Source organism: Schistocerca piceifrons, chromosome 8 (genome assembly GCF_021461385.2).
Source record: "Schistocerca piceifrons isolate TAMUIC-IGC-003096 chromosome 8, iqSchPice1.1, whole genome shotgun sequence".
Classification (NCBI taxonomy): domain Eukaryota; kingdom Metazoa; phylum Arthropoda; class Insecta; order Orthoptera; family Acrididae; genus Schistocerca; species Schistocerca piceifrons.
Window position 1 is genome coordinate 345,397,713 of NC_060145.1, and position 23,393 is coordinate 345,421,105.

At 39.4% G+C, this 23,393-nt stretch overlaps 1 protein-coding gene across 1 annotated transcript in view; it reads left to right on the top strand.

The window, feature by feature from the left end:
* Positions 1 to 68: 68 nt before the first annotated feature.
* LOC124711703 (translocation protein SEC63 homolog) overlaps positions 69 to 23,393 on the top strand; it is a 178,484-nt gene continuing 155,159 nt past the window's right edge. Inside the window, exon 1 of the mRNA XM_047241905.1 lies at positions 69 to 293. Within this exon, the coding sequence (XP_047097861.1) occupies positions 170 to 293 (124 nt within the window). The 5' untranslated portion in view covers positions 69 to 169. The remainder of the gene's footprint in view (positions 294 to 23,393) is intronic.

A 23,393-nucleotide genomic window follows, 5' to 3' on the forward strand; every position in this document is an offset into this window, starting at 1 on the left:
AGACGTAGTATTCACGAAAAATTTAATGACAACCAGAGTGCCAGCTGTGAGACGGCCAGGTATTGCGGACACGTTGGTGTACCGTTACGTCTAACGTCTTTGGTACGTGTGAGGCCCACAACAAACTGAGCTTAAGTGAAACTGAAAGCAGTTTATAGTAGTTTTTTTAATGGGTGGACAAAAATTTCAGTATGATGAAAGCGGTGGAACATTTTTCTACTTTTTATTGTCGTTTTTGGCGTTACTTCTCATACCAGGAACTTATTATTGGTGGCCACGTAAACGACGCGAAGGTAATGTTATTGTAAGCATGTTTTGTTTAGTAGTGCGTAACATAAAACGTTCTTCGTCTCTGAATTGACAATGAAGTCATGAATCATTTGACATTCACTTCCTACCGCAAATCAATTTGCTGTTGTCATTTCTTTGTGTAAATACCCCGGATGTGATTTAGTGGTGACTGATAATAATTGGTGACTCCAAATGTGGCTCATTTTACATTACGTTACGTCCTTTTGTTGCTCATAGCTTTAATACAAAGAACTCTTATTCTCGAAAGACGTGTGAATCCTATTTGAAAATTTTGTGCAGCAGTTTGTGGAGATCGGCCTTCACTGAACACCAATATTTGTTTTAAAGGTTTGCACATACGTCACAGCAATTTCACCCTCTACAGTCCTGTTGTAGTGCTTATGAGGCATCATGTATTATCTGCCCTCAGATATTTTGACACTATTATAACTCCATGCTTGTGCAAGCCTGATTGACGTTGTATACCCATCATACACAAAATGCACATTGGAATCAGCAGTCCAAGATACTGTGCTACGAGGGATAGTGGAATTTTTAAAAAAAATCATGAATGTATTACAATCAGCCAAAGCAATTTCCTGTTGGATAAAGGCCTCCCATTCCATATTTGGCTGTATGCATCCATGTTTCTCCTTCATGTTTTCTGATGTCGGCTACGCAGTTTCCAGTAGCTTATCGTCTTTGTCTATTGGCATGGGCCAGCTACATCCATTCACAGTTACAATCATGCCCACTTCTAGTTCATAGTCATTATAGTTTTAAAATGACGGCCGGGTGTATTTGTATTTAGACCCACACCCTCTGTCTCCATGCGCACTGAGCAAGTTTCTGAATTGTTTCACTGGAAGTGTGTTTTTCATTGCCATTATTGCCAAAATGTTCGATACCAGGCATTGGCTTTGGCGTGTGATATCATCAAAATAGCGGACAGTCATCTCATCTCTACATTCAGTATGGTGGGTATTCATGCAACGATAACAAACACGTAGCAGTAATAATGTCGTATAAAACAATATATTCAAAATCACCAAAAAATTAATATTGAAGTAATGGGTTACTCTTGTGAGAATCTGTGGTTTTGCTCTTAGTCAAACCTAACAAAAGATTTCCCCACCTCTAACACACCAAACAAATCCAAAAATTAAAAACCCACAAATCCCATACTGCATAAATCCCCCACAAACATCTCAAAATTATTTTCATCTTTAGCTAAGTCGTCACCATGATACCTTCTGTCAAAGAAACACCAGTTTTCACTAAAATACAACTATCGGCATCAATAAATCTGCTTGACCTGTGTTGATAAACAGCTAATGACAAAACGATGACTTCAGTAAAAATAGATAAACATATGAAACTAATCACATGCTGGTTGAAAAATTTGTGCAACCCGTACAGGTACAATGAAGTCCATGATACCCACCAAAGATGAATCTCTGATATCTGAAAAATAACAAGTCAGTTAGAAAATATAAAGAATGTAATTGTACCCTTTTGCCTACATAGCTAACATCTACTCAGTAATGTCCATCAACCACCAATCAAAAAAAAAAAAAAAGTTTCTCCTATCTGTCACCTATACTTAATTCCTAGAATACACTTCTCTGCAAAAAGAAAACTTATCAGTAACCGAAAGTTTGCTAACGCTCATCTTATGGTTATAAAGACACTGACAGACTTATTTAAATGAAGTAAATTATCGATTACCAGGCTAGATTTGTCAAACTATGTTCTACACCAGATGGAATCCCAACACTGTCCTCACAGCATCACCATATGAAACCATAACTGGTGCTTGCAGAGCAACCTTTACCATTTTCATTCACTTTTGACTGTGGGGACCGTTAATTTATCTGTCAAAATAGTATATTTTTTGCAGATAACCGATGCCTTATGGTACATCAACCGTCACTAGGTTCGTCACATAACTATTACAACTGAATGTCAGGTATGTGGCGTCTTACTCCACAGATCAACATTCAACAAATAATATTCCTGAAATTGAAATTTGGCATCTGAGTGCCACTACTAACAACATACCTGCTGCAAAGTGCTCTCTCTTTCATACTCTACTTTTCAAATATACTGCCCATACGTGTTGTGTAATGCATAGATATGGTAAATTTTCCGTTGGAGCTTAGTTTTTACAAATTTGAATATCTGTAGTTTACCAAAAGCATTCTAGGCAGTTTTGCTGTTCTGTTTTTCTTGCTACCCACCCAGCCACCATCTGCTACCCAAAATACAAAAAAATCATGAACTGGTTCTGTGACTTCATTATTAATTAGTACTCTTTTCATTTTGTTATGTTGGTTGCACATTATATTAATCTTGATGTAATTTGTTTTCAAGTCCACTTTCAAACTTCCTCAATTAAGTTAAAGCTTCATTTGTGATTCAAGATTGTCTGCAGTAGAGATAAAGAGTGCAGTGTCATCAGTAAAATGAAGGTGTTTCAGATATATTCCAGTTTCCTTTTTTGAGTTGTAAGGATTGGAAAACTTTCTCTAGGACTGCTGAAAATAATTTTACTGGCATACACCCCTTGCTTAACCCATTTCAATTTCTGTCCCTACCACCATACCCTGCATTCAGTTGTAAAATGTGTGGCAGAGAGTACTTCCAGCTGTTACTAGGGCTTCTTCCTATTCCATTCATGTATAGAGCTTGGGAAAGATGTTCATTAATCTAATCAGAAAGCATTCCAAGATTTTATGTCAATTATGTTTTAAGGATATTGGACGATAATTTCGTGAATCACTTCTACTGCCCTTCTGGTAGACAGGTTCGTTCTTCCAACTACTTTGCGTGTTTTATTGTTAGAGGAAACTGCAGTATACTACAGTTAAAAGTGGGTCTAACTCACCACAAATTTGGTATAGAATCTGATAGATATTCCATAAGACCCTGAAACTTTCTTCAGTTTTAGTGATTTCAGCTATTTCTCAACACCACTGACACTAATAACAGTATCACTCATTTTTGCAGTGAGTTATAAAGTAACATTTGAAAATGGAGCTCAGCCTTTCTGTTTTTGCTTTGCTATCCTCCCTTGCAATTCCTGTCATGTCCTCAAGTCTATGGACATTAAAATTTTGACACCACTATTGGCCATTATACTGACTAGGACTTAGGCCTATTTGGATTTCCTTAGAGATAATCTTCTGCTATTTTTGTTCGTTGAAGGCTTGACAGCCAAATGCATTTCATTCAGCATCTCTCTGTCTATAACACTACATTTTGTTTTGTGCATGTTATGCAGTAGTATTTGTTTCTTTAAAAGTTTCTTTATAGTGACTGTATGGCATGGAGAGACCCTCCAGTCATAACTGGTTCTCACAAACAATCTCACATGCAGCTTCACTTTCTATCTTGTTTCATTTGAGTTTCTTATCTACTGTGACAAATACACCACTTCCATTTCCTCTTAGTTTATCCATTCATTGTTAAATTTTCCCTAAAACTCTTACTGATATGAATTTCATGTTTTAACCAGCTTTTTGTATCTTGGTATTCTGTGATATCCACTGCTTTTTTAGGAACACTACAATCTTTGGCACTTTGTTGTGAATGATTCTGTAGTTAATCACAAGGGTGTTAATGCTCTCAGTTGTTGAGGGGCATTTCTTTGGATCTTACACTGCTACTTCAGGGTCTTGTTACCTGGACTGGATAGTGTGTCACATGATCTAAAGAAAAAAAAAAAAAAAACTCCTATGTGCACCCCTCACACAGCACCTGGATAGCAGGCTTTGGTGTGTAATGCAATCCTATCCCTTTAGGGAGGCCCTACAGTTCTTTACCCTATGACTCAACTCTATAATGTTGCAATCTAGTCTCATAACTTCATGTCTTTCATTCAACTCAAAACAAGGAGGCTCTAATAGGTCAGGAACAATGTTGCAGATTATGAGGTTTGTTGGAACACTGCAAGAAATACTGGTCTTTTCAATCTCCTCTGTCAGTAATTGGAATGATACATGTATGACCTCATAGCTTAGATGACAGGCATCATTTGTTGCACTGTGTGCCACATTTTGCAGTTAGTTAAACCTAGTTCCCATAACAGTTACCAAAACAGCCTCATCAACATGTTGGTGCCATTATTCTCAGATCAATGGAAGCGTCCGATTCCACCCGTCGGCTTTGACCCGTCACGTAAGGCTGTTGTGGTGTGTGACCTTACGACGGCATGGTGTTTAGTTTGTGAGAGTAGTGTGTTTGTAGGTGTCATTTTGATGTGATCGGTGGTGTTCTATGGTGGTGTGTTTATGTGTTGTATGTTAGGTGATGTTTTTGGTTTAGTTTGCTTGTGTGGCGTGTTTATGGGTAACGTATTGTTGCAGTCAGTGGTTCTCTCTGCTGGTGTGTTTATGGGTAGCGTGTTATGTGGCATATGGGGTTCATTCGCGTGGTAGCATTGCACATATGTAGTATTGGTGGTGAGTGTGCTTTCAGCGGAATATTTTTCAGTGGGTTAACGATTTTGGTTTTGTTATGTTGACGTTATTGTAATTTTTTTCTGTTCGTTGTGTGTGAATTTTGGTAAATTGATTTGTATGGATATGACTGACAAGGTCAACAGTTTTCGGTTTTTGGTGATGATGGGGGACAGTGCGTTGTCTCTAATAAAATTTCTTCAGCTATTCGGCCTGTTGCCTGAAGTCCTGAAGTGTTCCGTATGTCGTGAAGAAATGAGCCTTACTAAAGTTCCGGCATCTCGGACCAGGGACAGCTGTATGTAGAGATGTCGTAAGGATAACTTACGGCACTTGATTAGGTGAGGATCCTGGTTCGAGAAGTCTACGTTGGGCATGCGAGAAATTGTGTTAATGACGTATCATGTTTCTTATAAATCCTCTCACAGTTTCTGTGTGCATGAGGTGGGTGTGAATGAGAGAACAGTGCTTGATTGGTATTCTTATTGTCGTGAGATATGTTCTGAATATATTAAGTACAGGGGTAGGTTTGGTGGGCCGGGTGTTGTTGTGGAGATTGATGAGTCGTAGTTTGGGAAGAGAGAGAATGGGAGTTGTAAGTCTTTGGTTGGTTTATGGGTGTGGGGGGGGGGGGGGTTCAGAATGTGTATTTAGGGTTTTGGAGGGCCGGACAAAAAGGAAATTAGTGAGATTGATTGAGCATTTTATTGAAGAGGGTACCACTATAGTCTCAGATGTGTTGGGTCAGCAGGGGTACAATCATTTAGTGTGTGTGTGTGTGTGTGTGGTGTTTGACCTTGATGGCTGAGCTGGAGCTTTTTAGTGTTAAGTTGACTTTTTTTTTATTTTTATTTTTTTTTAAATAGTTGGTGGGGTGTTTGTGAGTTGTTTGTATTGGTGATTTGCTTTGCTGTTTACTTGTATTACTTTAGAGAAGTGTTTGATTGCACGGTGTGGATGTGGCTGTGGCTGGTTTTGTATCATTAGTTGCTGTTGACCTATATAGGTCGAGGGAAGTGTTCGATTCCAATTTTGATTTTCTAGCCTCTTCTTTCTTTTTTTTTTTTTTTTTTTTTTTTTTTTTTTTTTTTTTTTTTTTTTAGTGTGGTGAAATTTTTGAGATTTATAGTGTGGTATCGGTTGTTTCTGTTTACCTATATAGGTCAAGGGAAGTGATTCATTCCAGTGGATTTTTGTGTGTAGTGGAATTTGGGAAGGTTGTGGGGTCTTGTTATTTTAGTGTTTTTTGTTATTTGGTGTAGTGGTGTGTGTTTATATTTAGTTTGACCCCATCCAAAACCCCCAATTTCCCCTGCTTGTCCTGTTAGTTTCATTATATTTTTGGAGGAATATGTGTGTGGTGGTTTTTCGATCTATTTTTGTGTTTGTTGTCATGTTTACGTGATGACATCGTAGGAGCGGTATGGGAGTTGTTGTTAATGATCGTTTATGCCATATTGGTGATGTCATTGGTCAAAGCAGAGGGGTGCAATCGGACGCTTCCGCTATCCCTTATTCTCAGTGTGTTTGAGCTGCCAATACGTAATAGATCCATCCCCTTTTGCATTTGCCTCTGCTTTGACACTGGACACAGCATGTTTCCCAACAACTGAAGTGAATCTCACTTGATCAACTTCAGTTTCAGTGGAAGACGGCAGCTTGAGCTTTTTGGTAAGGGGTATACATATAACAGACTTGAGCTGTACTTGGTCCCCATCTCCCCTCTACATGATACCTTGCCTTACCACTGCCACGCCACCCAAGTAGGGTGTCCATTTCATTTTCACTGAAAAAGGGGACATTTAAAATAAATTAGAGAGAAACCTGGGACAATGAAGAAAAAAACGGGGCATAAATATTGTATTGACTAAATTTAATACACATACAAGTTTACCTTTACAGCGTGCACTCAGATGATCCCAAATCACTTTCTACAATTATTCTGCCACACTATCACCGTACTTTTCACTTTTATGTACTTTATCAAGAAGTGCATTTTCGTTTGAAATTGTATCATAAAAGTCAGTAAACGATACACCATTAAAGTGTGTTTTGACAATGAGCAAGGCCCTCACTGTTCCAACTTTCATTCCCTTTTTTTCATCTGACCACAAAGAGTTCACAAAAAGAAAACACACTTTCCACAGCAGCATTTGACCCAGGAATTGCCAGACAAAACTCCACCAAATGAATAATGTTTCTCATGTTAATGTTATTACTTTTGAAATAAGCAAATATTTTACACCACATTGCACTAACACTTTCTTTGTCTCCTTCACTTTTTATGTAGTTCTGTGCACCACATGAAAATTCATCGAACACTTCGTCTTCATCAACAGTAAAATTTGGTACAGTACTTTTAACAAAAACACAACAGTTCTGAATATCCTTCCACTGTAGCTGCTCTTTTTCAGTATTAACGCTGTCAAATGCTTTAAAAGGTGTGAGAAATTGTAAACACCATTCTGTAATATACTCAATGCAAGAGTCATAGAAGATGTCAGCATAAATATGAAATTGTTCTACAGTAATTTCACTCTCTTCTTCCAGCCTTCTTAGAGTCTCATGTACAAAGGATGTGAGAAATCTTTCAGATTTTTCTACACTGTAATTTTCCCAATAATTTGTTTATTTCTTGATAAACTTCCACTATAGTGATTTCTTGTTTCTCAATACATTTAATTGTTGTGGAGAAAGGTTTTAGCTGGCTAACAAGAAAATGTAGAAGAACAATAGACACAGGGTTATCAAAGAATTGTTTAAGGATAAAAGGACACTTATCAAGGGAAATGAAATATGATTTCAAAGCAGGAAATATCTCTGCAATTCTTTCCAATGCTGGTAGCAGAAATAGCCACCTTGTCTTGCTGTGCCCAAGTACAGTTTTGTATTCAGTTACAGTAAACTTACAGAATGACTTCAGAGATTCAACCTTCACTGTATATATTCGGAAATGCTGGTAGATTTTGTTTACAATTAATTGGCAGTCGATGGGTAGGCAATCTGAGCCAGTTTGTAAGGATTTGTGCACCACATGTGTTGAACAGCCAACACCTACTATATTATTCACTGTGTTCTGTTGCAGTTTATAGAACAAATTGTTTTTCCCTTTCCTCTGCTTACCACCAAAATTGGTGTTTGTGTTGTCTGCAGAAACTGCAATCACCTTTCCCTCAAGATCATATTTCTTTAAAACCTCCAGCACATAATTCTGAAGTAAATCTGAAGTTTCTCCAGCTAAATTAACCAATTCGAGCATTTCACCGTGATGCCATTTTCAGGGTGAAAATACCTGATAAAAGAGGAACCAACTTCAAATCCAGATGATTCGAGGTATCAATCATTACAGAAATTAATTAAGCACTTTTCAGTTCATTTAAAACCTGCTGAGGTGCATACGGTGCAATAACATTTGAAATGATTGCATTACATTTTGTGTGTTCACATGTGAATTTAGGATTGAAAAGTTTTTTAACAACTGCTGTAGTACAGTCCATTGACTTAAAGCTATGGTTATGCATTGCACTGTGGTATGGAAACGTAGCTTCTTGTGCTGCCAACTGGCTATCCATTTCTGTTACTGATTTTAAGTTCACATAGTAGTCACTTACGCATTTATTTGCTCTTTTCGTTTGATCACTCATGCGATGTTTCTTCGTCTTAATGTGATTCACAATGTCAGATCTTCCACCATGACCAATAGCAAATTTTGATCTGCACAGTGTACATTCTACCGTTTCTCTACTACCAGTGATAAAAGGAAACTCGCTTTTTATATTGCTGTTAAAATTACACTTTCGTTTTGGCATAATGAAACAGTGATTGCACAGTGCAAAACATTAACAGTGTGGTGATGAAAGCCAGAGAGCAAGTATCAGTGGTATAGAGTATCTCTGGACCGAAAGGACACATTCAGTGGATCGATTTAGAAGAGAAGAATCTTCGTTGTTATTCGTAACCTATAGTGCATTTAAAATTACTTGCGATTTTTGACAGTTCGGTACGTGTTTGGGTTCAAATGGCTCTGAGTGCTATGGGACTTATACATGTTTAGAGTATGCTGAAAGTCATCACACACTTCCTAGTGTAAATAATTGCGCAGTTAATAGCGAGTCAAACGACCAGTAGCGTAAAATACTCTAGCCAAGCGGAATCATAAAAAAACAGGACATATGAGCGTCCCCAAAAAAACTTTCGGGACAGCGGGACATTTTGGTAAAAAACAGGACTGTCCCTGGAAAAACGGGAGGAATGGACACCCTACACCCAAGTCAAGTGTGCAAGTAATGATAGACACAGTACTTCATGTAGAAGAGACAGAATCCACCAGAGAGGATAGTACGTGAGGTACCTGTGGTACCTCTGCTACTTGACTCTCAGTAGTCCTCCCAGCACACCCATTCACAATTGCTTGATGGTAGTCAGGATGATTTTGAGCTGCTTACAAACGCCAACTATCTCTACCTGTGTTTGAGAACAGCATTCACAGTAGGTGGGATTGTGGTTAGTGCAATGTTTTACAGGAGACTGTCCTCGATTTAGCAAATAAAAATACAAATTTATTAACGTGTGGTGTACTGTCACAGGAGTGTAACATGCATTGCAGGCTGTTGGGCTCTTTAACTGGAGGAGAAATCCATGCATCAGGGAAGTTTGTCCAATATGGAGGCATGTTAATATCACTTCATTCCATCTCTGTGACTGGAAGGATATGTCCCACAGTTAGATTGTTCATTTCACTAACCATAGTTTATCTGTCGCTTCCACTGACACTTTCTGTCTGTGATGCAGGATCCATTTTTTTGTTAGGAAAGGTTGTAAAGGGGCATTATGTTGAGTAACTATGAAAATTGCACAAGTGTCCTTGGCTGCTGCATATGCCTGAATTGCCACATGTCCTACCACCCAGCGGAATGCTACCTCATGGAGGATGTGCTGGGATTGCTCTCTCTTCTTGATATGTACATTGCGTAGTTTGCAGTGGAATCGTATAAAAAGGGGAATTTCATATCTCAAAAACGTCTCATCTGTTCTACAGCCATAAAGTCTACCTGTACCATTACATTGCATAAAGTGAATTCATTTGCTAACCATACATTGAGGACACAGTCAGGATAAACTACAGTGTAACTTAGACCCAGCATTGTAGTTTGAGACGCTGATTTAAATTATTATGAAAAATATTTTTAAAATGTAATCTGGAGGTCTCACTATCTTGTGTGTGTTGATTGTGAAATAATACTGGGCCTGGACAGCAGCCACGGTGGATGATGAATCCAACCCTGGGTGGGAAACAACTGATTCTTTATCCACATCTAGATCTGTGTGCTCTGCTTTCACATTGATTTCAAACAACTGTCACTTGTAGATAATTTGTTGAAGCCAATTCCATGGACAGCTGCACGTGCTGGCAGAACACTGGTAGTGTCTGCGGGTCAACCAGAAACAATAAGCGTGGCCCCTGAGGAGTTCCCATGGGTTGGATGGTTAGGACTCATCAGCCTCTTGTGGATACTAGGCCTGGAGCTGGTTATTCAGACACTTGTGTCTGGCCTAATCCCCTCATTGTGTAGGGCACATAAGATCCTTAAACCTGAAGGTCCTGCTGATCCAAGTGCGTGGCTTTTTTTTATAGAATTGGAGTCAGTACATTCTGTCAGCTCATCTGATCTGTGGCTGAGACACATTAAAGTGTTCAGCACTTTGAGAGACTGTGCTTTCGTGTCTGTCTAGTCTGGTAGTTCCAAGGGCTTTTCTGGAAAACTAGGCCCAGAAGCTGCACCAAATCCCTGACACATGAAATGATCATGGTGGTGAACTACATAGTGCTGTGAATGGATGAAATCTAAGCACATTGTTTTATATGTCAAGAACTTAAATTTTGTATACACTGAAGAGCCAAAGAAACTGGTACACCTGCCTAATATTGTTATAGGTCCCATGAGCATGCAAAAGTGCTGCAACACGACATGGTATGGACTCAACTAATGTCTGAAATAGTGCTTGAGGGTGTTGACACTATGAATCCTGCAGTGCTGTCCATAAATCTGTAAGAGTACGAGGGGGTGGAGATCTCTTCTGAACAGCACATCACAAAACATTCCAGGTATGCTCAATAATATTCATGTCTGGGGAGTTTGGTGGCCAGCGGAACTGTTTTAAACTCAGGAGAGTGCTCCCGGAGCCACTCTGTAGCAATTATGGACATGCGGGGTGTCGCATTGCCCAACTGGAATTGCCCAAGTCCATTGGAATGCGCAATGCACATGAATGGATGCTGGTAATCGGACATGATGCTTACATATGTGTCACCTACCGGAGCATAACTTAATCATAGGTAACACTTGGTTCAAGAATCATGAAAGAAGGTTGTATACCTGGAAGAATCCTGGAGATACTAAAAGGTATCAGATAGATTACATGATGGTAAGACAGAGATTTAGGAACCAGGTTTTAAATTGTAAGACATTTCCAGGGGAAGATGTGGATTCTGACCACAATCTGTTGGTTATGAACTGCAGATTGAAACTGAAGAAACTGCGAAAAGGCGGGAATTTAAGGGGATGGAACCTGGATAAACTGAAAGAACCAGAGGTTGTACAGAGTTTCAGGGAGAGCATAAGGGAACAATTGACAGGAATGGGGGAAAGAAATACAGTAGAAGAAGAATGGGTAGCTCTGAGGGATGAAGTAGTGAAATCAGCAGACGATCAAGTAGGTGAAAAGACGACGGCTAATAGAAATCCTTGGGTAACAGAAGAAATATTGAATTTAATTGATGAAAGGAGAAAATATAAAAATGCAGTAAATGAAGCAGGCAAAAAGGAATACAAACGTCTCAAAAATGAGATCGACAGGAAGTGCAAAATGGCTAAGCAGGGATGGCTAGAGGACAAATGTAAGGATGTAGAGGCTTATCTCACTAGGGGCAAGATAGATACTGCCTACAGGAAAATTAAAGAGACCTTTGGAGATAAGAGAACGACTTGTATGAATATCAAGAGCTCAGATGGAAACCCAGTTCTAAGCAAAGAAGGGAAAGCAGAAAGGTGGAAGGAGTATATAGAGGGTCTATACAAGGGCGATGTACTTGAGGACAATATTATGGAAATGGAAGAGGATGTAGATGAAGATGAAATGGGAGATACGATACTGCGTGAAGAGTTTGACAGAGCACTGAAAGACATGAGTCGAAACAAGGCCCCGGGAGTAGACAACATTCCATTGGAACTACTGACGATCTTGGGAGAGCCAGTCCTGACAAAACTCTACCATCTGGTGAGCAAGATGTATGAAACAGGTGAAATACCCTCAGACTTCAAGATGAATATAATAATTCCAATCCCAAAGAAAGCAGGTGTTGACAGATGTGAAAATTACCGAACTATCAGTTTAATAAGTCACAACTGCAAAATACTAACGCGAATTCTTTACAGACGAATGGAAAAACTGGTAGAAGCGGACCTCGGGGAAGATCAGTTTGGATTCCGTAGAAACGTTGGAACACGTGAGGCAATACTTATCTTAGAAGAAAGATTAAGAAAAGGCAAACCTACGTTTCTAGCATTTGTAGGCTTAGAGAAAGCTTTTGACAATGTTGACTGGAATACTCTCTTTCACATTCTAAAGGTGGCAGGGGTAAAATACAGGGAGCGAAAAGCTATTTACAATTTGTACAGAAACCAGATGGCAGTTATAAGAGTCGAGGGGCATGAAAGGGAAGCAGTGGTTGGGAAAGGAGTGAGACAGGGTTGTAGCCTCTCCCCAATGTTATTCAATCTGTATATTGAGCAAGCAGTAGGGGAAGTAAAGGAAAGGTTCGGAGTAGGCATTAAAATTCATGGAGAAGAAGTAAAAACTTTGAGGTTCGCCGATGACATTGTAATTCTGTCAGAGACAGCAAAGGACTTGGAAGAGCAGTTGAACGGAATGGACAGTGTCTTGAAAGGAGGATATAAGATGAACATCAACAAAAGCAAAACGAGGATAATGGAATGTAGTCAAATTAAATCGGGCGATGCTGAGGGGATTAGATTAGGAAATGAGACACTTAAAGTAGTAAAGGAGTTTTGCTATTTAGGGAGTAAAATAACTGATGATGGTCGAAGTAGAGAGGATATAAAATGTAGACTGGCAATGGCAAGGAAATCGTTTCTGAAGAAGAGAAATTTGTTAACATCGAGTATTGATTTAAGTGTCAGGAAGTCGTTTCTGAAAGTATTTGTATGGAGTGTAGCCATGTATGGAAGTCTAACATGGACGATAACTAGTTTGGACAAGAAGAGAATAGAAGCTTTCGAAATGTGGTGCTACAGAAGAATGCTGAAGATAAGGTGGGTAGATCACGTAACTAATGAGGAAGTATTGAATAGGATTGGGGAGAAGAGAATTTTGTGGCACAACTTGATTAGAAGAAGGGATCGGTTGGTAGGACATGTTTTGAGGCATCAAGGGATCACAAATTTAGCATTGGAGGGCAGCGTGGAGGGTAAAAATTGTAGAGGGAGACTAAGAGATGAATACACTAAGCAGATTCAGAAGGATGTAGGTTGCAGTAGGTACTGGGAGATGAAGAAGCTTGCACAGGATAGAGTAGCATGGAGAGCTGCATCAAAGCAGTCTCAGGAGTGAAGACCACAACAACAACAACAACAACAACAACAACAACCGGAGTTGTATCTAGACATACCAGGACTCTCATATCCTTCCAACTGCACACATCGCACACCATTACAGAGCCTCCACCAGCTTGAAAAGTCCCTTGCTGACATGCAGGGTCCAAGCATTCATAAGGTTGTCTCCATACCCGTAAATGTCCATCTTCTCACTACAATTTGAAACAAGACATCCAGTCATCAAGAGTTCAATGTAGGTGTTGACATGCTCAGACGAGGTGTAAAGCTTTGTGTCATACCATCATCAAGGATACACGAGTGGACCTTCGGTTCCGGAAGCCCCTTATCGATGATGTTTCATTGAATGCTTGGCACATTGGCACTTGTTGGTGGTCCAGCACTGAGATCTGCACCAATTTGCGGGAGGATTCCACTTATCTTCAGTCATCGTTGGTCCTGCTCTTGCAGGATCTCTTCCCCGCCGCAGCAATGTCGAAGATTTTATGTTTTACTGGATTCCTGATATTCATGGTACACTCGTGAAATGGCTGTACGGGAAAACCTCACTTCATTGCTACATTGGAGATGCTGTGTCCCATTGCTCATGTGCTAACTATAACACCATGTTAAAACTCACTTATATCTTGATAACTTGCGATTGTAGTAGCAGTAACCGATCTAAGAACTGTGCCAGACACTTGTCTTATACAGGCATTGCTGACTGCAATGCCATATTCTGCCTGTTTACATGTGTCTGTATTTGAATATGCATGCCTATACCAGTTTCTGTGGTTCATGTAGTCCACTCCTCCAGTCTCTTTAGTATAAGTTGCAGCTGACATCTTGCTGTTGCTGGGTTGGGGAATAAGCCAAGTATAGAAAAATTCCACAAATAATGACATAGCTGTTGTTATTAGCAATACAGAAGAGGATAACTCTCAGCATGTTACCTTGTGGAACAAATCAGTCTCTGGTAAAACTTCCTCTGCTCTGTATCTGAAGGAACACTGTGACAGAAAGAACGGCAGAAAGGTTAGTATCATTCTCCAGAAGTCCCACAAATGGAACTATCCAAATATTTTATGCACCCAAGTGTGAGGCAAGCAAGTCTCCCCACCAACGGCAAGGTCCGTGTTTCATGCAGGGGGCCGTTTAATGACATAAATAAATATCATAATATGTAAATTTACTTTTGGTGATGGGCCCACATCATCAGTATTGTAGGCCTGCTGCAGATAGAAAAAGGTTCCTGTGAAGATTTGCCTGCATAGGCAGACTACAACGATTTGAGTAGCCGTGTTTTTTGAAATGATCCTTTCCATATGGATTACAAACAGCTTGATGCCAAATGAGTATTTCTGCAGAGCACAGATTGCATGTAAATGCAGGAACACTGTCAATGTTTCCAGAATGAGTTTTTCACTCTGCAGTGGAGTGTGCACTGATATGAAACTTCCTGGCAGATTAAAACTCTGTGCTGGACCAAGACTCAAACTCAGGAACTTTACCTTTTGCATGTAAGTGCTCTAGCAACTGTTATCAATTAGTAAAGCACTCGAAGGCGAAGGTCCCAAGTTTAAATCTTGGTCACTGTCAGTGTTTGCTTGAGGCATAGAAAAGATTGCATGGATTGTTGAGTAATGGTTCATAAGCAATGCGTGAATTACATGTGCAGTGCATCCCACTTCCTGAATGGGTAGCTCAAATTAATATGATGGTATCCTTGTGGGAGGGATGTGTAAATACAAATGAAAGTGAACCACAGTATATTTGCCCCATCACTGATATGCAAGCAGTACAGGGACCTGAAATACATTCAAATCAGACATTAAGTTGGATTTTAAAAAAAGGGGAGGGGGTAGGCTGAAAATTGGCAGAAACATTCAGTACAGTGTTCAGATCAAATTCCCAAAAAATGCACTTTGGGGAAAATCCACCATATTGGACTTGTCGAGTTATAACCATAGTAAGCGAAACAAGCCTCCAACTGGGTTCCTTTTAGTGCCAAATTAATGGGTTTAAGCACCACTATCATCTAAAAAGATAAAACAGCTTACTGTTGTGCAGTTTTGTTTTTGTACTCAACTAGTGTTGAAAAAATAATTGATCTAAAAATTTGCAGCTTTTGATCATACATTGCTGATTTTTTTTTAAAAAAATATGAGTAATGTTGTAACATACAATGAAAACAAAATGCAGTTTAAATAATTTTCATAAAATGGGAAAAAACAGTGACAATTATACATTGTTTTTCACGAAAGTGGGCAGAATTGTTGTATGCTTGAAAGGTTCACTTACCCACTACCAACTAATGACAGGAATACGGTATATGGGAAAAAAAACTAACATTACAGTTTCTTTTATAAAAATGAAAAAAACTATGTACAGGTCTTTTTACGTTTTGTGGTTATTTATCTAAACGCATCAGTCACAGTCTTGATGTCGTCTCAGTTTCAATGGCTGCTTCACTACCCGAACCATCTGAATCCATCCTTCCACCACCAGCTTTTCTGGACTGCACAGATGGGAGTTATCCATACAACGCATTCTTCGCTCCCATAATTATCCCAGTCTCAGCCTATGGTAACGTACTGTGCCCACCCAACAGTTTCCAGCCGGCCATAGTGGCCGAGCGGTTCTAGGCGCTTCAGTCTGGAACCGTGCGACCGTTACGGTCGCAGGTTCGAATCCTGCCTCGGGCATGGATGTGTGTGATGTTCTTAGGTTAGTTAGGTTTAAGTAGTTCTAAGTTCTAGGGGACTGATGACCTCAGATGTTAAGTCCCACAGTGCTCAGAGCCAACAGTTTCCATCCCCTCTGTCCCATCATCTCCTCCTCATTCTCATCTCCCACCCTGTTTATTTGCGGCCCTCTGCCAACGCATCCGCCTGTCTTTCCCTGCTCCTCACATTTTGTTCCTTTTCTTCCCACCTCCCTGCCCCACAACCTCCTGACTCTGCACCTGTTGGCAGTCTAGTCCCTGCACATTCCACCAGACGGCATTCATCTCTCTTCCCACACGTACACTACTATCTCTTAGCCTTCCCTGACCCCTCCAGATGGCTGCTTGCATCCCACTTGATAGTTGCATTCTGGCCCGAGATGCTGAAGTTGGCAGTCATGTGTGCTTGCTGGTGTGTGTGCATGGTGTTTGTCTCTCTTTTGCTGATGAAGGCTGTGGCCGAAAGCTTTACGTAAGTCCTGTCTGCAACTTGACATGTCTTCTTTACAGTAAGTAGCAATCTGTATTTTCCTACATAGTTGATATTCCTACCTGGAGTTTCCATTACCTGATTCTGGCTTTTATTTAAAATTGACTTGCTGACTTCTAGTATAAGTCACAATACCAACATGGACAAATATTATATATGGATATTATTATTATTATTATTACTATATTGAAGCAGGAGGATTGTGTAATGATGTAAATGTAGGTACGTTGTTATTCTATGTATTGCAGATTTTGGCTATAATTATGTGTGCTGTCATGTTAGTTGCTGCATCTAGCATTTTTGGTCCCACCTTTTGCAGTTCTGAAGATGGCAACGGGGAACTGCCAAAACTGGTAATCTGTATGAAGAAATGATTTTAGCGATCTTGACAGTTAAGAAAATATTCAGTGTTCATACTGCTACACCCAACACTGACAATGTCAGAAGTGTATACAAGTACTCTTGCTAAAGTTTTGGTGTACATGTAGTTGACTGTTGCAAAATTCAAAACCTAATGCAAGGAACACAAAAGACTGGAAGTGTGAAAACAGTGGAACATTTTAAGAAAATATTACCGTTAGTCAACAAACATTGAATAGGTTTGGAGATTGTAAGAGTGAATAGGTACATTAGGCTCTTGTGTAAAAAAGAAATTCACAAGAAAATCAAGGCAGCATAAGAAATCAATCATTGATAATTTTAGCCTCAGACATGTCTGTGAAGTGAGCTGTAATGAAGATCCATAACATAATGTTGTCTCATTCTAACTTCCCTGCACCTAACATACCCCATATATTCACCTCTCCCACCTCCTGCTCGCTAGCACCATCTTCACTCTTCCTATACTCCTAACATCAAGAATAAGTGTCCAACAAAAACCAGTAAAAAGCCATCCTATTGTCTCCTCCACCCAGTAAGACCTCAACAGCTACACTTTACTGTGAGCCATCCACACACAATTCTTGCTCATGGTATAGTGCAAGTATTGGCAATGCCTGTGCTTGTATAATTGGTGGTAGCCGATTGGAAACAGGTATTTGTAAAGCGAATAACAAGCTGTAACCGGAAAATATGAAGTACTTGTGTTATTTCTACACATTTATTTTTGGCCATATATTGACCTGATGTGTTGTTGTTGTTGTTGTGGTGGTGGTGGTGGTGGTGGTGGTGGTGGTCTTCAGTCCACAACTGATCTGATACAGCTCTCCAGGCTACTCTATCCTGTGCAATCCTCTTCACCTCCGAATAACAACTGCAACCTACATCCTTCTGAATCTGCTTAGTGTATTCATCTCTTGATATCCCTCTATGATTTTTACCCTCCACACTTCCCTCAAATACATGATGCTTCAGAATGTGTCCTACCAACTGATCCCTTCTTGTAGTCAAGTTTTACTACAAATTCCTCTTCTCCTCAATTCTATTCAGTACCTCCTCATTAGTCACGTGATCTACCCATGATGATCTTCAGCATTATTCTGTAGCACCACATTTCGAAACCCTCTATTCTCTTTTTGTCTAAACTATTTAATGTCCATACATGGCTACACTCCATACAAATACTTTAAGAAAAGACTTCCTGACACGTAAATCAATATTCGATGTTAACAGATTTCTCTTCTTCAGAAATGCTCCCCTTGCCCTAGCCAGTAACACTTTATATCCTCTCTACTTCAATCAACGTAAGTTATTTTGCTCCCCAAATCGCAAAACTCGTTGACTACTTTTAAGTTTCTAATTTCTTTATCTAATTCCCTCAGCATCACCTGATTTAATTCGACTACATTGCATTATCCTCGTTTTGCTTCTGTTGATGTTCATCTTATATCCTCCTTTCTCAACACTGTCCACCCCGCTCAACTGCTCTTCCATGTCCTTTGCTGTCTCTGACAGAATTACAATGTCATCGGCAAACCTCAAAGTTTTTATTTCTTCTCCAAGGATATTAATTTTTAGTCCAAATTTTTCTTTTGTTTCCTGTTCTGCTTGCTCAATATACAGATTGAATAACATCGAGGATAGGCTACAACTCTGTCTCACTCCCTTCTCAACCACTGTTTCGCTGTCGTACCCATCAACTCTCATAACTGCCATCTGCTTTCTGTACAAATTATAAATAGGGTTTCGCTCTTTGTATTTTACACCTACCATCTTCAGGATTTGAATGAGAGTGTTCTAGTCAGCATTGTGAAAAGCTCTTTCTAAGTCTACAAATGCTAGAAACATAGGTTTGCCTTTCCTTAACCTATCTTCTGAGATAAGTTGTGGGGCCAGTGTTGCCTCACGTGTTCCAACATTTCTACGGAATCCAAACTGATCTTCCCTGAGGTCAGCTTCTACCAGTTTTTCCATTCGTTTGTAAAGAATTTGTGTTAGTAATTTGCAACCATGACTTACTAAACTGGTAGTTCAGTAATTTTCACACCTGTCAACACCTACTTTCTTTGGAAATGGAATTATTATATTCTTCATGAAGTCTGAAGGTATTTTGTCTGTCTCATACATGTTGCTCACCAGATGGTAGAGTTTTGTCATGGCTGGCTCTCCCAAGGCTACCAGGCTATCAATAGTTCTAATGGAATGTTATCTACTCCCAGGGCCTTGTTTCGACTTAGGTCTTTCAGTGCTCTGTCAAACTCTTCACGCAGTATCATATCTCCCATTTTATCTTCATCTACGTCCTCTCCTGTTTTCATAATGTTGCCGTCAAAAGATAAACAGCTTACTGTAGTGCAGTTTTGTTTTTGTACTCAACTAGTGTTGAAAAAATAATTGGTCTAAAAATTTGCAGCTTTTGATCATACATTGCTGATTTTTTTTAAAAAAATTATTATTGTATAGACCCTTCATATATTCCTTCCATCTTTCTGCTTCCCCTTCTTTGCTTGGGACTGGTTTTCCATCAGAGCTCTTGATATTCATACAGGTGGTTCTCTTTTCTCCCAAGGTCTTTTTAATTTTCCTGTAGGCAGTATCTATCTTACCCGTTGTGATATACGCTTCTACATCCTTACATTTGTCCTCTAGCCATCCCTGCTTAGCCATTTGCACTTCCTGTCAATCTCGTTTTCAAGACGTTTGTATTTCTTTCCGCCTGCTTCATTTACTGCATTTTTTTATTTTCTCCTTTCATCAATTAAAGTCAATATATCTTCTGTTACCCAAGGATTTCTACTAGTCCTCATCTTTTTACCTGCTTAATCATCTGCTGCCTTCACCATTTCGTCTCTCAAAGCTACCCAATCGTCTTCTACTATGTTTCTTTCCCCTTGTCAACCCTTCCCTAATGCTCTCTCTGAAACTGTCTACAACTTCCGGTTCTTTCAGTTTATCCAGGACCCATGTCCTTAAAGTCTTGCCTTTTTGCAGTTTCTTCAGTTTTAATCTACAGTTCATAACCAATAAATTGTGGTCAGAGTCCACATCTGTCACTGAAAAGCCTTACAATTTAAAACTTGGTTCCTAAATCTCTGTCTTACAATTATATAATCTATCGGAAACCTTCCAGTGTCTTCAGGCCTCTTCCACGTATATTCTACCAGGCGGCTTCCTCTTTCATGCCTAACTCCAGTCGGTATTCACATACTACTTTCCTTCTCTTCCTTTTCCTACAGTTGAATTCCCCATGACTGTTAAATTTTCGCCTCCCTTAACTATCTGAATAATTTCTTTTATCGCATCATACATTTCCCCCACTCTCATCATCATCATCTGCAGAGCTGGTTGGCATATAAACTTGTGCTCCTGTGGTAGGCATGGGCTTCGTGTCTATCTTGGCCATGTTACTGTGTTCACTATACAGTTCGTAGTAGCTTTCTATCCCCCCCCCCCCTCCGGATTGTTAAACCACCTCCTGCATTACCATTTGGTTTTGTATTTATAACCCTGTTTTAGCCTGACTAGAAGTCTTGTTTCTCCTGCCACCGAACTTCACTAATTCCGTATCCATTTCCTTTTTTAAATTTTCTAACCTGTCTGCCCAGTTAATGTATCCGACATTCCATGCTCCGATCTGTAGAATGCCAGTTTTGTTTCTCCAGATAACAATGCCCTCCTGAGTAGTCCCTGCCCGGAGATCCGAATGGGGGCTATTTTACTTCCAGAATATTTCACCCAAGATGACACCATTGTCATTTAATCATACAATAAAGCAGCATGCCGTTGGGAAAAATTATGGCTGTAATTTCTCCTTGCTTTCAGCCATTTGCAGTACCAGAACAGCAAGGCCGTTTTGGTTGATGTTACAAGGCCAGATCAGACAATCGTCCTGACTGTTGCCCCTGCAACTACTGAAAAGATTGCTGCCCCTCTTCAGGAACAACACGTTTGTCTGGCCTCTCAACTGATACACCTCCGTTAGTGTTGCACCTATGGTACAGCTATCTGTATTGCTGAGGCATGCAAGCATCCCCACCAATGGCAAAGTCCGTGTTTCATGGGGGGGGGATGTTTATGACATAAATAAATATCATAATATGTAACTTTATTTTTGGTGATTGGCCCACATCAGTTATTCGCTTTGTGTAGATGGCCTTTTCTACAGGATTTGCTATTAGAGCATATTGCGTTTCTGTTATTGATATATCTAGCAATTTGTAAGGTGAAATATTACTAATGATTTATTCTAAAATGTGGAACATTGTCTTGTTGACAGACAGCTATGAATTATTTCTGTTTTATGGACAACTCTTTATTAATTTTATACTCTTGCTAAATCTCGGTGTTTCTCTTGTTGATGGGCAGTTTGACATTTTTTTTATGTTGAAGCAGTTATTACAGTATCTGTCTAAATTAAAGAAAGTTTTGTTTTGTGGTAGCCTGAGCAGAAGTAATTTCTATACAATAGCGAATTTTTGTTCCGAAGAGGGACAAATTATGTGTTTAGTGTAGACGGGCTTTTGTCAGTTTCAGCAGTTGCAATATGTTGGCATTTCTATTATGACATATATCCTAGCAATGTGTAGATTAGGTGTGAAGGAAACAGTTTGATTGTGAGTTGATGAAGCCAATGAATGTGGAACCAAAAGTAGCAGTTGTGGAGGTGATGGAGCCAAAAAATATGAAAGCAGAAAAACTGGTTGTGGTGACAGACTGATCTGCAGCATAGCCTGATGCTCAGATTAGGTTGTAAGGCAACAGTTTGAGATTTGGTGAAGCCAATGAATGTGAAAACTGAAAAACTGGGTGTGCTGGCAAACTGATTTGTAGCATAGGGTGAGGTCTATGTTGGGCTGGGGCAACAGTTTGGTTGTGAGTTGGTAAAGCCAAAAGATGTGAAAGCAGAAAAAATTGGTTTGGTGAAAGACACCTGTAGCATAGCCCAGCATCTGTGTAAGTTTGTCATCTCTCAACCTGCAAGTATTCACAGTGGTAAATAGGCAGTCATGTAAATTCTGTTAATTCCTTTCTTAAGTGCTCCACAGATTCTTCTGACCCGACCACATTGAAATGGTGTGGAGCTGTGTAATGGAGGTTATGTCATGCCAACCACAAAAATATTTACTGAAGGGTTATTTTTATCATGGATATTTTATTTTCTGGCCTGTGTTTGTGAGTCTCTAATCACCTTAGTAGGTAACCATAGATGTTGATGCTGTGTTTGGTGTTCTTATAAGTAGCCAGTGAGAAATACCAAAACCGATGACTTCAGCCTGAGAAAGTGCTCTATTTAGAGCAGATAATTTGATTTCACTTCATTTTGTTTTTAGCTGTGGCCTCAGAATGAGTTCTCTTTAGGGACCATGTCCTTATGGTACCCAGAGGCAATATAGTTGAACTGGTGTATGTCTCATGGTTTTATAGCCAATTTTAGGAAGTGCTCAAAGCATGTTGGAGATATGAGCCGTATTTCTTGTACGAAGGATACAGAATGGGGTACAGTGGATATCCAAAAAGTCTTATAATGGAGTTAGTGTCAGCATTCAAAAAGATTCATGGTTTGAGAGAGTCGAGTCTTCCAAATATTCTACAATTAACTTTTTCTAGGTGAAAAGGTGCAGAAACTTTTTTTATTACTGATGAACTGCAGTTATCCTATGAGACAGTTATATATTGGAGAAGCTTCTGCAGAGAAGTGTGTATTGAAATATTTTTCAAAGAAAGTGAGAAACTTGGTGACAACAGAGTCGTCATGGAGATCGATGAGGCTTTGCTCAGAAGAAGAAAATTTACCAGAGGTAAAAAGAGAGAGAGAGAGAGAGAGAGAGAGAGAGAGAGAGAGAGAGAGAGAGGAGGGTGTATTTTCAGAGAAATCCAAGAGTGCTTCTTCACGAGTTGTTCTCAGACTTAGTGCTCAATATTGTCAAAGATTACATCCTTTCAGGAGTGACAGTAATTTCTGACTTCTTTCGGTTGTACATATGCTTGAATAATGAAGGGTTCATAAAGTGACATTTAAATGTTCCAAAACTGGTGCACACACATATAGCGTTGAAGGCACCTGAGCTTCCATAAGGAGATCTCTTCATGGAACCAGAGAGAGCAAAAAAATTTTTATATTATTTGTTGAATGTGTGTGGCACAAAACATACAGTCAAAATAAGGATTTATTTCTGCATTTTATGAAGACTGCAGCAACATTGTATAAGCCATAGTTTGATACTTTGTTTTCAATAAAATCTTGGTGTTGTTATTTTTACATTTTCTGATTTTTCTTAGTTGTTTCTGTATTATTATTTTCTTGTAGATGAGGTCCATGTATGCAGCTACATAAAGGTTGTTTGTTTTTACGCTATACATGTTTCACATCCTTTTATTTATGAAGCGTCAGTAGTGGCCTTTAATATGTGTCATAAATAAAAAGAAGCAAAATCTAT